The sequence below is a fragment of the Ochotona princeps genome, chromosome 16 (assembly GCF_030435755.1).
Source record: "Ochotona princeps isolate mOchPri1 chromosome 16, mOchPri1.hap1, whole genome shotgun sequence".
Classification (NCBI taxonomy): domain Eukaryota; kingdom Metazoa; phylum Chordata; class Mammalia; order Lagomorpha; family Ochotonidae; genus Ochotona; species Ochotona princeps.
Window position 1 is genome coordinate 8217439 of NC_080847.1, and position 13205 is coordinate 8230643.

At 42.7% G+C, this 13205-nt stretch overlaps 1 protein-coding gene across 3 annotated transcripts in view; it reads right to left on the minus strand.

Annotated features, from left to right (window-relative positions):
• Positions 1–3231: 3231 nt before the first annotated feature.
• Positions 3232–13205, minus strand: part of CNTNAP4 (contactin associated protein family member 4) — a 557001-nt gene continuing 547027 nt past the window's right edge. For 2 of the 3 annotated variants that reach the window (XM_058674664.1, XM_058674662.1), the window contains 3 exons: positions 10438–10656; positions 9757–9828; positions 6399–6814 (listed from right to left, as the gene is read on the minus strand). In XM_058674664.1, coding sequence (XP_058530647.1) covers positions 6621–6814; positions 9757–9828; positions 10438–10656 — 485 coding nt within the window. In that variant the 3' untranslated portion in view covers positions 6399–6620. Of the gene's footprint in view, positions 3300–6398; positions 6815–9756; positions 9829–10437; positions 10657–13205 lie in introns of those variants that run through there. The other variant, XM_058674663.1, reaches the window with a different exon arrangement.

A 13205-nucleotide genomic window follows, 5' to 3' on the forward strand; every position in this document is an offset into this window, starting at 1 on the left:
TGAGGTTCTGAAAATATATTGCATCATTTGCAACAGAGAAATATACAACTTCCTAAAACAGCCCCTGATGTGCTAACGAGCCCAGCTAGAGATGAAGTGCCATAAATGGGACACTAAATGTGAGCAGAATTGCCCATAGCAAGCTTGATGCTATCAGACCTACCAGGTAATAAAGGTGTCTGGGCCCAGCAGAAAGTCATCATACATTGGAAATGGCACATCTGGGATCAGGCATGAGCAGGTGCAAGCACTCCAAGCAAGCCAGGAGCACAGACACCTGTGTCATTCACCCCTGTTTAACAGAACCTTCTCAGATCTTATACTAGTGACTGTGTGAAATGTCCTTTGTTGCCAACTGTGGGAGAAGGGAAATACCTTAATCTGATATGGGTGGACTGAGTGCAAGCTGAAGATGAACGTTAACACCGTCCAAATGCTGCTGGGATTGCAGGAGAGTGATAAGGGAAAACTGTCCCAACAAGCAGAGCTTTTGCATGGTGCCCTGCATCATTTGTGTTGTAGGAGGTAAGACCACAACAAAAATGCATATGGACAGGAAGGCCGAAGGCTGGCTGGTTTGTCGGGGGCTTAGAAGACTTGGATGATCAGAGAGTAGAGGTCTGAGGTAGAGGAATATGGCTGCACTTGTGAAAATGGACATAAAATGTAAACATCTTTCCCCACTAGAGAATGGAGAACACCATGGAAAAACCACCGAACAAGCAAAGCAGACAGAATAACTTTGCTACCTGGTATTAACCACCCTCAATTATTGGTCACCAAGGTGCTGGTCACAATGGGGCCAACACTGTAGTGTAGTAGGTGAAGCAGCCATCTGTGATGCCAGTATCCCATAAGGGAACCGGTTCGTGTTCTGGCTGCTCTGCTTCTGAGCAGCTCCCTTCTAACATGCCTAGGAAAAGTCATTAAAGATGATCCATGTAAGAGACCTGAGTGAAGCTCCTGGGTCCTGGCTTCGGCCTGGCCTAGCACTGCCCATTTGGAGCCATCTGAGAATACCATCACTATGGAGACAGGGATGGAAGCTGTGCCTGCACAAGCAGCATGAGCCCCCACACATGCAGACTGATTTGGCCACCAACACTCCTGAATGACCAAAGCCTCAGCCCCAGAGGCCAGCATTCATTCTCCAGAACAATTCCCTTTCACAAGGAGACCAACTTGACATCAGACTGACCAAACACAAGCAGACTCCTTACATCGCGAGGATAGAGCTGCGCTTCAAATTAGAATCTTTACATCTCTTGGGGATGGGATGCCCTTCCTGCCCCTAAGACATCTGTCAGTGCCACCTGTTGAGGGTCTGCAGGGGCCCTTTGGTAGCGGGTATGTGACAGAACCAGCTTATCTCATGGCAGTGTGCCCCACTCCCATCAACCTCTTCTGAAACATGAAACTTCAGCTGATGCTCTATGCTTGAACACATAAGCTCACAGGTAATTGTTGAGAATCAGTGAGCCAAAGTCTGACGCAATGCCATAGAGCAGTGGGGGAGTATGTGTGGCACGCAGACACACCAATGATCAATTTTAATGATAAGTGCAGACATGAAGCAGCTATCGCAAGCCATGGTCACAGAAGAGAAGAGTTTAAACTGCCAGCAGTGTCATCTGCTAGGAAAATATGATGTGGGGAGTAGGATGGGTAGAAAAGCCAAGAGAACACCTGCAGTGGTTCCTGTCTTACTCCATCATCTTGCCTAGCTTTCCTATGAAAGGTTCCTCAGGAGGGCCTGCAGGAGCTGTTCCCAGAACTCATACGTACGTCTGAGTAGCTTGGTGAGCATGAGACCCCAGAGGAGTCTGGACTTGCCACTCAGATCCTTGTCTCTAATTTAACACTATTTTCCCAGATGGTGGGAGGAACTATCTAAGTGGAAAAGATTCACAGGTCCAAGTTGATGCCCATTTCATCAGCCAGATGCCCTCCATCGCCTATGGATGGGGTTTCCGCAAAGCAGTCAAGACACTGCTTGGGATGCCCATGCCACACATCAGAGACAACTGAGTCCAAGCTCCACTCTAAATCCCAGGCTCCTGCTGGTGCAAACCCGGGAGTTCGCATGGGATGGGTTCCTGTCACCCATGACTGAGTACTGAATGGAGTTCCTATCTCCTGGCTTAGCCTGGCCCAGCTCTGTCATCTCTTGTGGATATTTGGGGAGTGAACCATAAGAGTGGAGAGTTCTCTTGGTCTGTGTCTCTCTCTCTGACTTTTAAACAAATAAGTTTGCAATTTTTAAAATCCATTGTCTGGTCAATACAAATGCCCAGCACCAACTCAGGAAATCTCATCCACAGGGTCTACCCATCACTCGTGGTGACAGCATCACGATTCTGCTTCTCCAACAGCCCCAGCCCACAATCACCCATTCTCCTACAGATGTTGGTTTCTACAGCACCTTCCAGTTAATGTCTTGCATGGTAATTCCTATCTCCAAGTTTTCTTCCAAAGGAACCTAACTTGTGTTGGGTGATTGTAGGATAGAGCTGCAGACAAGTTTTGACACATCAAAAAGCTGGCTTTCTCACCATGCTACATGCAAACTACACTATATCACCTATACCTTCATTTCATATTCATTTTTGCACATATGAATATGCTCATGCTCACAGAACCCCAATGCAGGCATTGGATTCGGAACTTTTTCTTCCTTGTCACGGTACTCTAACATGCAGACTGGAAAGGTGAGACAAACACACAAGAAAGGACATGATGGACGCAATGCTGAGTTGATACATGGATCTGAAAGTCAATCAGCAGAATATACTTTGATTCAGGATGTGTCTAATTCATCCTACTGAAGGAAAAAAACAATAATGCGATCAGTCAGAACTAACTCACCTGTACATTTCTCAAAGTCTGTATTAAATGTTCCAGGTATAATTGTCTTTTTAGAACCAAGGATCACAAATTCACTCCATTTTTTAAGGAAAGCCAAATCTATCAATGGCAAAGTATACCCAATAACAGTTGATTTTTCAAAGGACAGCAGATAAAATCTAGAACCATCGGTCACTATGGACAAGGAAGATAATAAAATTCTTCAGACTTTTCCACACTCTTAAAGAATTTTAAAATTCCAGGTCTAAGAAGCACTATGACCAACATCATGTGCACAAAAAAGGCTGTTCTATTCATGGCACCACCACTTACATGATTATAAGTCCCCTTGGGAGCACCGGCTCATATGTTTGCTTCTTGGATTTTTTCCTCTGTAAAACTGAATCATTCACACACAAAACATCAGTGCTCTCCAAGTCCATGGCTGATTTATCCTGAAAGACAATGTCATATGATACAACCTAATTTTACATGACTGAATTTCACTTGGCGGGTTGTTCTGTTTTGTGTTTTGCTTCTTGTTGTGAGTTTTTTTTTGTTAGTGGAGGTAGTAGTACTACATTTTGTTTTAACTTATTTATTTAGGGGTGGGAATCGGCACAACAGTCAGGACACTGTTTCGGACACCCGTATGCCATATCACTGGCTTCGAGCCTTCCTATCCAGCTTCCTTACAGTGCTCACCTGGGGGCAGGAGGAGCGGCAGACGATGGCTCAGCCACCTGAGTCCTCACAAGGGAGCCTGGATGGAGTTGTGTGCTCCTAGGTTTGACCTGGCTCAGCCCTATCTATTGCAGACATTTGGGGAATGAACCAGTGCATGGAAGACATTATTTCTTTCTTTCGCCTCTCTCCCTTCCCCCTTCCCACTCTTTCTCTTCCTCTCCGTGCCTTTCAAATAAAATAAAAATAAATTCATTAATTTTTAAAAATAAGAATATATTAGATCATGTTTAGACAGTAAAACTTGGGCACTTTTTTAAAATGGCGTTGCTTCCTAGGTTGCATAAGGACCATGTGAGTGTCACAGCTTCTATAACATTAAGATATCATTTCTCAGTGATGACCCCCATGTCACACAGGCAGACCTTCAACGCCACACTTACCCCACTTTATTTTTATGACGGACATTCAAACTTAATGAGATTTGAAATGCTTAGTCTTTTCACAATGGAATGGATCTTGCAATTTATTTCTCATTCTGTTCATTTGAAGAGGTTTTTTTTTTTTTTTTAAGTTTTAAATCAAAGAAATGAATTCTAAAATCTTCTGTATCCCAGTTGTGTGTGTACGCAGCCAAGTTCCCTGGAGAACAGGGGAAAGGATACCATCCAGTATAAACACATAGTAACATTTCCCCAAACAATTTCTGACAGCTAAATCATTGTTTCTTGGCCAATGCTTAAATCGAGTGTAACCTGACCTCTCTTGTTAGAATCGACAAGCATTTTTCTACTTTTCTTTTCTTGTTTGGGTCCTATTTCAAAAGAATAGGAAAAAAAAACCCACAAGAACCTCAGCATTGTTTTAACAGTTTGTAATACAGAATCTACCACAAGATTTCACCCTCCAGCCCCTGCCCCGAACACATACACACCAGGGACGCAGGTGTACGTCTACACATCTTTACTGTATTAAGACAAAGAAATATCATTTCCTAATTTTAAACTTTAATACAACATCTCTTAAAATATATTCTGCATTTCATTTCAAAAATGCATTTCATTAAGAAAAAGAACAGATTACAAATCAGGGAATCAAAGTCATGGCATATGATGCATTGGCGAGCTTTGAGACCAGGATGTCGCGGCCTCCCACGGTGCAGAGTGCAGCGGGCCGGGAGGCATCAGCATCCATAAGCCTGTCTACATCCCAGCTACCCAGGAGGTTAGCACTGCTACTAAATAAAGCACACACCTGCAAAAGGTTCAAAGCCATGATGATATTTGCCTTAAGCTTAGCTTCCAATAAACGCTGGCAATTCCCTGTCAAATCCCTCCCTTACCACCACAGGTCTTCCAATTAAAACGAAATTAAAGTATGCCATTTACCGACACACTCTTTCATAAACTGCTATGTTAATAGGTCCTTAAGACTTAGTCAGGCATTTATAGCAACATCAATATGGACAGAGTGCTAGGAGAGGAGACAGGCAGGTTTTTACAAGGAAAGTTAATAAGGAAAACACAGAAAATAAGAGGATAATAATGCAGAATTAACATACTTCCACATTCTCTGGTGGACACAGAGGAAAGAATCCAGTATTCACTTGGGAGGCACTTGAAGGTATGAGTATGAACAGCAAAGTGCCTTGGTAACAGAACTGGCTCACAGGATTCAAGGTAGTTCCATGCAAGCATCTTATTTACATGCCCTCAGAATTCATTATGGTGATAGTTCCATAAGGCTACCGACAACGCCTTGACCTCCAAGTGGATATATACAGCCTAATCAGAACATGCCAGTTAGTGGGTCCTATTGATTTTCGGTACATTTTTAAGAAACAAATCCCATCAGCCTTGAGAGAAGTAAGCGGGATGACAGATTCAGTCCAGGTCATAGGATAGGCTGTGTCTCCCTAGAGTTAGCATCCTTCAATTACTCTCCTGGTTGTGCAAGACAGGGGACATGGCTGCAGCTCGTATTTCAAAAAAAAAAAAAAATGTACTGCAGGTCAACGCACAGCACGAGTCATGCCAGAAGAGATCTATGTTTTAGATCAGAGAATGGAGCTCCACACTTCATGTATGACTACACTCCAGAGAACATAGTCACAGCGGATGAGACAAAATCAGGTGACGAGCTTTAGAAAAACAGAAACATTAAACTACTGAAAACTGCATAAAATTGGGGGGGGGAGTATTCTCAAAAGTATACAGCATTTGAGGTATTACAGTTGTCATTAAAAACAAGTTTTGCTGTATTAAGAACTTTTTAGTGTGTTAACAAGTTTAATTGAAAACATGTACCTTCTTTGGGAAACTGGCATTATTCGGGGCCCTAGCCACTGTCACTGGTGAACAAAAGCAGCCGACTTCCCAAAGGTAGGACATCACATGCTGACAAGTGCTGCACTTTCCAAGACTTGTGCAAAATGTATGTTACCAGTTGTAAGTCTGACATCCAAAACCAAATGTATGCAAGATCATAATGAAGAGTCAAATAGCTTAAAAGAGCAATCATTACAGACAAACCAAAGACAACAGAAAACATTTTTGAGACTAGTGATGTATTAAATATAATACAGAGAAAGGCAGAGGGGGCTTCACAGACTTTTGGCCACCAAGATGCAAACACCAGCCAAACGGGATCTGAGAAGCACTTCCAGGTGTGTGAGTACAGCATGGGAAGACGAAGGCAGACACAGAGTAGGTTCCCAAAGAAAGCAAGGTCAGCATAGAACAGTTGTGACTTTTACCTCTAATGAAACTTATGTGTTACCACTGTAAAGGGACCAGGGCTACAGTTTTCACACTCAGAAACTGCAGTTGCTAAGCAAGTTGTTTTAGACCCTATCAGAACAGGTGGAAATTAACAGCAACATCTTGTTTATTGTTACCTAAAACAATTGCTATGAGAAATATGTCACTGGATGAGGCCCTCAGGGAGCCCCGAAGCCTGGACATGCCAAGGTGGTGGTGCTGCAAATCCATTGCCTCTACATTCAGCGTTAAAAAATATTTTTTTTTGTCCATTAAGAGCCCCTGGCTATTAAAATGAACCATCATAAGTAGCATTTAAATCATAGCTGCCCATCAGAAGAAGTACTCTTTCTGGTTTTCACTGGCCGTGTTTTGTATATTGAGCTCACTTTTCAAAACAGCCTGAGCACCATCTACATTCTCTGACCTTTTTGCCTCATTTCTTTTGTATAACCTTTTCTGCTGATAAATACGCAGAGCGATGGCAGTGATGCAGAGCAAGATAAAGATTACAACAGCAATCAGACCTGGGGAGAGAAACGACACAGAAAGTCAGAATTTCTGCCCAAACATAAGCTCTGTTGATTTCACTGCCTAATAAGTCTCAGTAAACTTATTTTTCACTTAAATCAACACTCTATTGAATGTGAACTGGAAGTGTGAAGTGCCAGAGATATCTGGTTCAAGCAGAATTGTAATACGTTGAATGTTCTTTGGAGTTCTTCGACCCTGCAGATTCACCTCTGTTTATTCTGAATGCACAGTTATCCTGAATTGATGCAGTGCATCACGAGGGTCCTGGCAAGAGTCCATGGAAAACAGAAATAGCTCATTTTATTTTGGCAAAAAAAAAAAATCCATTTTAACTCCAGGCATAGATTTTTTTTTTCCTCAACATACACGTTTCCCATGAACATACTGGTTATCTTTTGGAATAATACAAAAAGACTGCACATACAAATAATCCTTATTAATAAAACAGAGATCAGATACTCAGACATGAGGGAATTTTTTTTCTTTAGAAGCTCTGGTTATAAAGAAAAATTGTCATTCTTAGAATTCTTAGTTGTTCCTATGAATGTCAACCCTGGTGTTCTATCAGCGTGAAGCACCCTAAGGGGTGATCTGTGAAGACCAAGGGGACCTTAAGGCTCCCTAGGGGTTTACAGGCCCAACTGCTTTCACATCATGCCAAGAAAATTTTTTCAGGGTTTGACATTTTCATTCCTGGTCTAAAAGGAGGTTAGGTAAAATTCCGGTACTTCATAACAAATGAAGGCGTCATTAAATTCACGAAGTAGAAGATGGCGCCCTTCCAGGCAACAGCAACAACAAGAAAAGCCAGATTGCTGAAGAAGGTCCCTGATGAAGCAGTAGACGGGGTTCATTTTATTAAAACTTAACCCTTAATTCCCAGCCTCTTCACTCTTTGTGTTGAAGGGATGAATGCTCTCGTATGTAAAGCACGTCCGGTGCACTTGGCTACATGGCGGCCATGCCCAGGGTAAGTCCTGCGAACTGCTCCGGACTCAGGCCGCATGGAACGCCACTTGTGTCTGACAGCATGACTAATGTGGACCCAGTCTCCTAATTCCATTACAGTGTGAGGCAGGTAGGTACATCTGCGATGGTGTGCAACTCCATCAACATGTGAAAGCTCTTGCCAGCCTCAGGAGATTCCTGGATGTATGAATCGCTAAGGCAGGTTCACTATAGCCAGTCATAACACTGCCAATGGCCAAGCTAATGTTTGATTAGATTAGTCTTACCTGATAAAGGTAGTCATACCTTGATGTTGATCTAATATTACCGTGGCTGCTAGGATAACCTATTAACATCTGTTTTCCTTAACTCTTTCGATTTCGCCAGTAGCATTGGCTTCACAATATGACATAGTATTTGTAGTATCTGTGTGTCTATATTCACCTATATGAATACTTGGTGTATGCAGGGGAACAAAACTATTATGAGACTAAGACAATTTGATAGGGAATCTTAGTTTAGAATGTTGAGTACATTGTAAATACTATAGCTTTAAATTAGTTTTTACTATATAATTCATTTCTTTTAGACATAGAGTTAATAACTATTCTTCAAACACAGCTTTCTGTTTGGGGATTTTTTTCTTATTAGTTGATTAGACATGGATCCCATTTTGTGTATCTTTAGTTTACACATCATTAATTTGAGAAAATGAAATAGGAATGATGATGTTAATATTCTCAGGAAGATTTGCCTAGTATCATTTGCTGCCTAAAGAAAATCCCAACTATATGAAGAAAGTTTGTGGCTAGATGACTAAGGTACAAAAATAAAATAAAATTGGATATCATATAAACATACATATTGTCTCAGTAGATGAATAATCATGCTATCGGGCAATGCCATTGAATAACTATTTACTTCTTTATGTCCATTTCATATCCAGAGCGTGGAGAAAAGGTGAACCACTTAACATTTTAATAATCTGATTAATAACATTCTTAAGAGCATTAATTAGGAAGAGAAAGGCTTATTTTTAGAGACAGCATTGAATAAATTATATCTCAAAGAAGATGATGCCACACTGCCAAGGTGGCAGAGTTTCAACGTTTCTGTGTTGGGGCTGGCAGGTGAAGTCCTGCATGCTATATTAGAGTCTCGGTTCAACTGTTGGCAGCCTGGCTCCCCATCCAGCTCCCTGTTGAAGTACCTGGGGAAACACAGGAACGTGACTCAAATACTAGAGCCCTTGTACCACATGGGAGATGTAGGTGGAAATCCAGGGCACAGCTGTGCTGTTTGTGGCCATGGTGAGGAGGCATGGCGAGGAGTTAACCAGCACATGGAAGATCTCTTACTCTGTATGAGTCCCTTTGATACTCTGCAGTTTAAATAAATACATCTTTAAAATGTTTTTGTGTTAATTCTGCAATTCAAAATTAATACTAACTGTTTTTAGTCCACTAGACTAATATTTGATTTGAAAAATCTAGGTGAAAATACACCATCCACTGATGAGAGTGCCTAAGCCCTGTAATATTTATTTTGCTCAGTGTTATGGAAATACTAGGGCAAATGCTTTCAATGTTGAGCTCATGTTTTTCCTACATTTTACATGTCCCCTTGGAAAGCAGTGACAGAAACATCAGAGAAGTCAAGAGAAATGACACATCAAATATATTCAGAATTCCTTAGGAATTGGAGGTAGCCATTTTCAAAATAAAATAGTACCCAACATTACAATTTAGGTGCCATTACTTGAGTGTAATATTTCAGAGATCAGTTGGCTATGTATACTGAAATTTCTAAGGAGTCACAGAATTGAGGAAGATTCTCTAAGACAATCCAGCACAAATGGCAAACCACCCCTCTATACCACAATCAGGGCCTAGCATTTGGAATAGGTACAGATCATTTGTGGATATTTGCACATTGCTAAGTCACCACTATTGGTAGTGATACCAAGATGCAGAGCAGAGGTCATTACCTCCAATGACTGCAGAGTCACTTCTGATCGCATTAGCCAAAGGCTGTCTGTCATCTAACGCTCCAGAATGATCTGCAGTTAAGACACAAAACAGGGAGAAAGGTAAGAGCAGTAAAGGAAATGGACATCTGAAAAAGAAACTATAAATGGTTTAAACCAAAACAGGATGATGGAGGTGAATGTGGAATCTGTAATTTTCAGTTTAAGCAACATAAACTCCAACGGCCCATGTCAACGACAAACTGAGGGTGCAGAGAAGAAATAAAAATTAGAAATGGTAGCCATACTACAAGAGTATTTTGAGGACATAGCAGAGCAAAACTGTCAGAGGTTTTCAACATTCACTGGATAAACTGTCTTTGTGACTGGGCACAGCAAGTGTCAAAATTCACCTGCAGGAACTGGCACTGTGGCAAAGTGGGTGAAGACATAACCCGCAGTGTTAGTATCCCATATGGGTTAGAGTACTGGCACCTACACCTCCAGTTCTGCTCCCTGTTAATGTGCCTGGGAAAGCAGTGGGGAATGGTCCAAGTACTTGAGTCCCTGCTCCCATGGGGAGGGCCTGGAAGAAATGTCCAGCCGGCCCAGTCATTTGGAGAATGCAGTGGATAGTACGCCTCTCGCTCTTTAACTCTGCCTTTCAAATACATAACATAAATGTTAAGAAAAAATATTCACCTGCAAATGAGTGTGTCCTTTCCCGTGATGTGGCATCAGTGCCAGCCTGGGCCACACAACTGGACTCGGTCACAGGTCCTGTAAGCGTGACAGGGGCGAAATATGTGGGGCGCAGAGCAGCCTTTAGAGGAGCCACATGGCCGAGCTGCACAGCAGAGAGGCAGCCGGTAAAGCCCTGAGCACCAGCCAGGGCTGTCTCCCGGTCCACATCACTGAGCTCTGAAAATCCAGAGAAAACAAGTGTTAGTGACAATGCAAACTATGTGGGATGTTGATGTGACTGATCTCCCTTGGGGGTCAGGATGGTCCCAGGGAGTCCACAGGAAGAGACAGTGGTGTGACATTGAAGATAGGATCTAGCAGGGACTCTTCAGTAATTTGGGGCCCTGTCCTCAGAAAAGATTAATGGAGTTCATGGCGGGGTCTGTGTTGGCCTTTTGGAGAGTTGTCCCGCACTCTGGTTTCATCTCCTCTTTGATCTTCTTTTCACTCCTGCCCACCAGCCATGCCCTGGCAGATTCTCTCCAGAGACTGAACCAACAGAGCTACTCAATCTCACAGTTTCAGGATATAAAGCTCAACCAACTTCCTTTCTTTGTAAGCACCCACATGCAGAGATGTTGTCATCACAATGGAAAACTGACTCCAAACAGTACAAATGGGGAATGATACAGAAAATGAGTATTCGGATCTGTTCCTGCAAACAGCGATAAATACACAGCGACCAGATTCCTTTTGCTGCTGTCTTTATTAAAAGTGTTAGAATTGCTAAGTCTTTTCCACAGCTACTGCTGAGACTTCTCAGGCTAAGGAAGACAAGTTTTTAAACAGGATTAATTAAAAGTGATATGCTGAACTCTCGAGAAAATACTAAGGCCTTCAAGAGGACGGGTCGGGTGCCAAGCTGGCGGGGCGGGAGGTGGGAGGGGTCATAGTACTTTAAATTTAAAAACTGATATTTAAAATGTATTAAGGACAGAACTTACAGTCAATATTAAGAGGTATGTGTCCTGGATTTCAAAATGAGGCTTGCTGATTTACAGATTTAAATCATAACACCAGCAAACCTTAGAGGACACATGGAAGCTGTGGAGCTCCCTTATTGGCCCAACCACACCACGTGACTTGGCTGAGCGCTGTCTCGTGCTTTATGATTCCAGCCACGCATGTCCAGTTTCCTGCAGCAAAGGTTAGACTTCCTCTGTCACCACACACGCACAGCACTGCAACGCTTCCCTAAATCAGTGGTTAGTATCAGGCTCTTGTGTAATCTAGATTAGTTTGAACCCCAAAAGATTAATTCAGACACTTGCAGTATCATATGCATCTGTTGCTTTGCAAGCATGAAATCTGAACAAGGGAAATTCACTGCCGCGTCCGAAGGCTCAGCTGTTCTCAGCCAGCAGACCTGTGGAGGCATACAGTTCCCCACCCTGCACAGCACCTGTGAAAGCACAAACAGCATTTGCAATTTCCCTTCTCTTTTCACAAAATTATAATAACAGGTATTAAGCCTGGATTGAGGGTCCCTTACACACCAGGCCCTGTTATAACAGATTTTCCTGTTCCTGTTTAAACATCACAAGAGCTAGGGAAGTATCTCATTCCGGTTATACAGATGTGACATGCAGGCTCAGACTGTCAAGGATCAGCCTGAGGCCACAGTTACTGGAATTACATACTGGAGCTTGTGCCTTTTGGATGCGGGCTGTGCTCCTCCTGTTTGTGAACTGCTTTCTTGGTTTTGATGTTCGCTCCCTTGCCGTGTTTACGTCTCAGGCAGAGAGGGACAAAAGGCTGGGGGCCTGTCCTTCCAGTAACCCTGGGCAGCCTTTCTCAGAATAACCTACCTTGTCGGCTTCCATCTTAGTTTCTGAAGATGGTTTCCTGTTGGCTCCCTTTGCATTCACCTGTTGTATCTAGTAATAAAGGTAAGAGGCAGCCTTCAGCGCTGGGAGGCCCATTCTCCGGAGAAAGAAAAAAAGAATGCTGCCAGTTGGAGTGCTCACCTCACCGTCCTGGTATTCAGGACCAGGCATTTTAACTCTGCGGGTCCTGTCCTGCCTCACTACAGGAACCTAGTGCTGAAAGAAAGTCACCCAGGCTCACGAGTGAGACTGACAGCTCCAGGATCACGCCCTTGGCTCTCAGCCTGTCGCTGAGCTGATGCATGGGCGACCGTGAATCACTTCAACTAGAGCCAAAGGACTGAGTCTATCACGAAAGTTGTCACTCACTTAAGCAGATGCACATGCGGACACACACACAGGCACACACGCACACACGTGAACACACAAGGACACACGCACACACATGGACACATGCACACACACACGCACTTAGGAAGCAACACAGCAGTCACACTTTGGAGTTCTTCCTTTTGTGTTTTGCCTTCATGAGAAGTACAAAAGAGCTGTTCTTCAATGGCAACACTATCAGGGATGCGTTTTTCACATTTCTTCTACAAGGATGAAATACTAAATACAATTTCTAAAGGTTTTGTAAAATATCTTCCCTTATGAATTCAGCAGTTAAGTCAGGAGTCTGTTAAAAATCAGCTATGAAATAGAATTTTAAAACATTACACTTCTTCCATCTGAATTTTTGGAGAAACCATGTTACCTATTTAGAAATCACCGTGCCAAATAAATTTAGCACTTACAACTAAAAATGCAAAATGAAGCGATTAATATTTATTGTTTCAGGAGCTAAGGATGGCAGAAACAAGTCCTCTGAAGTTTAAGCACCTTAGCAGAAAGGAGAGATGA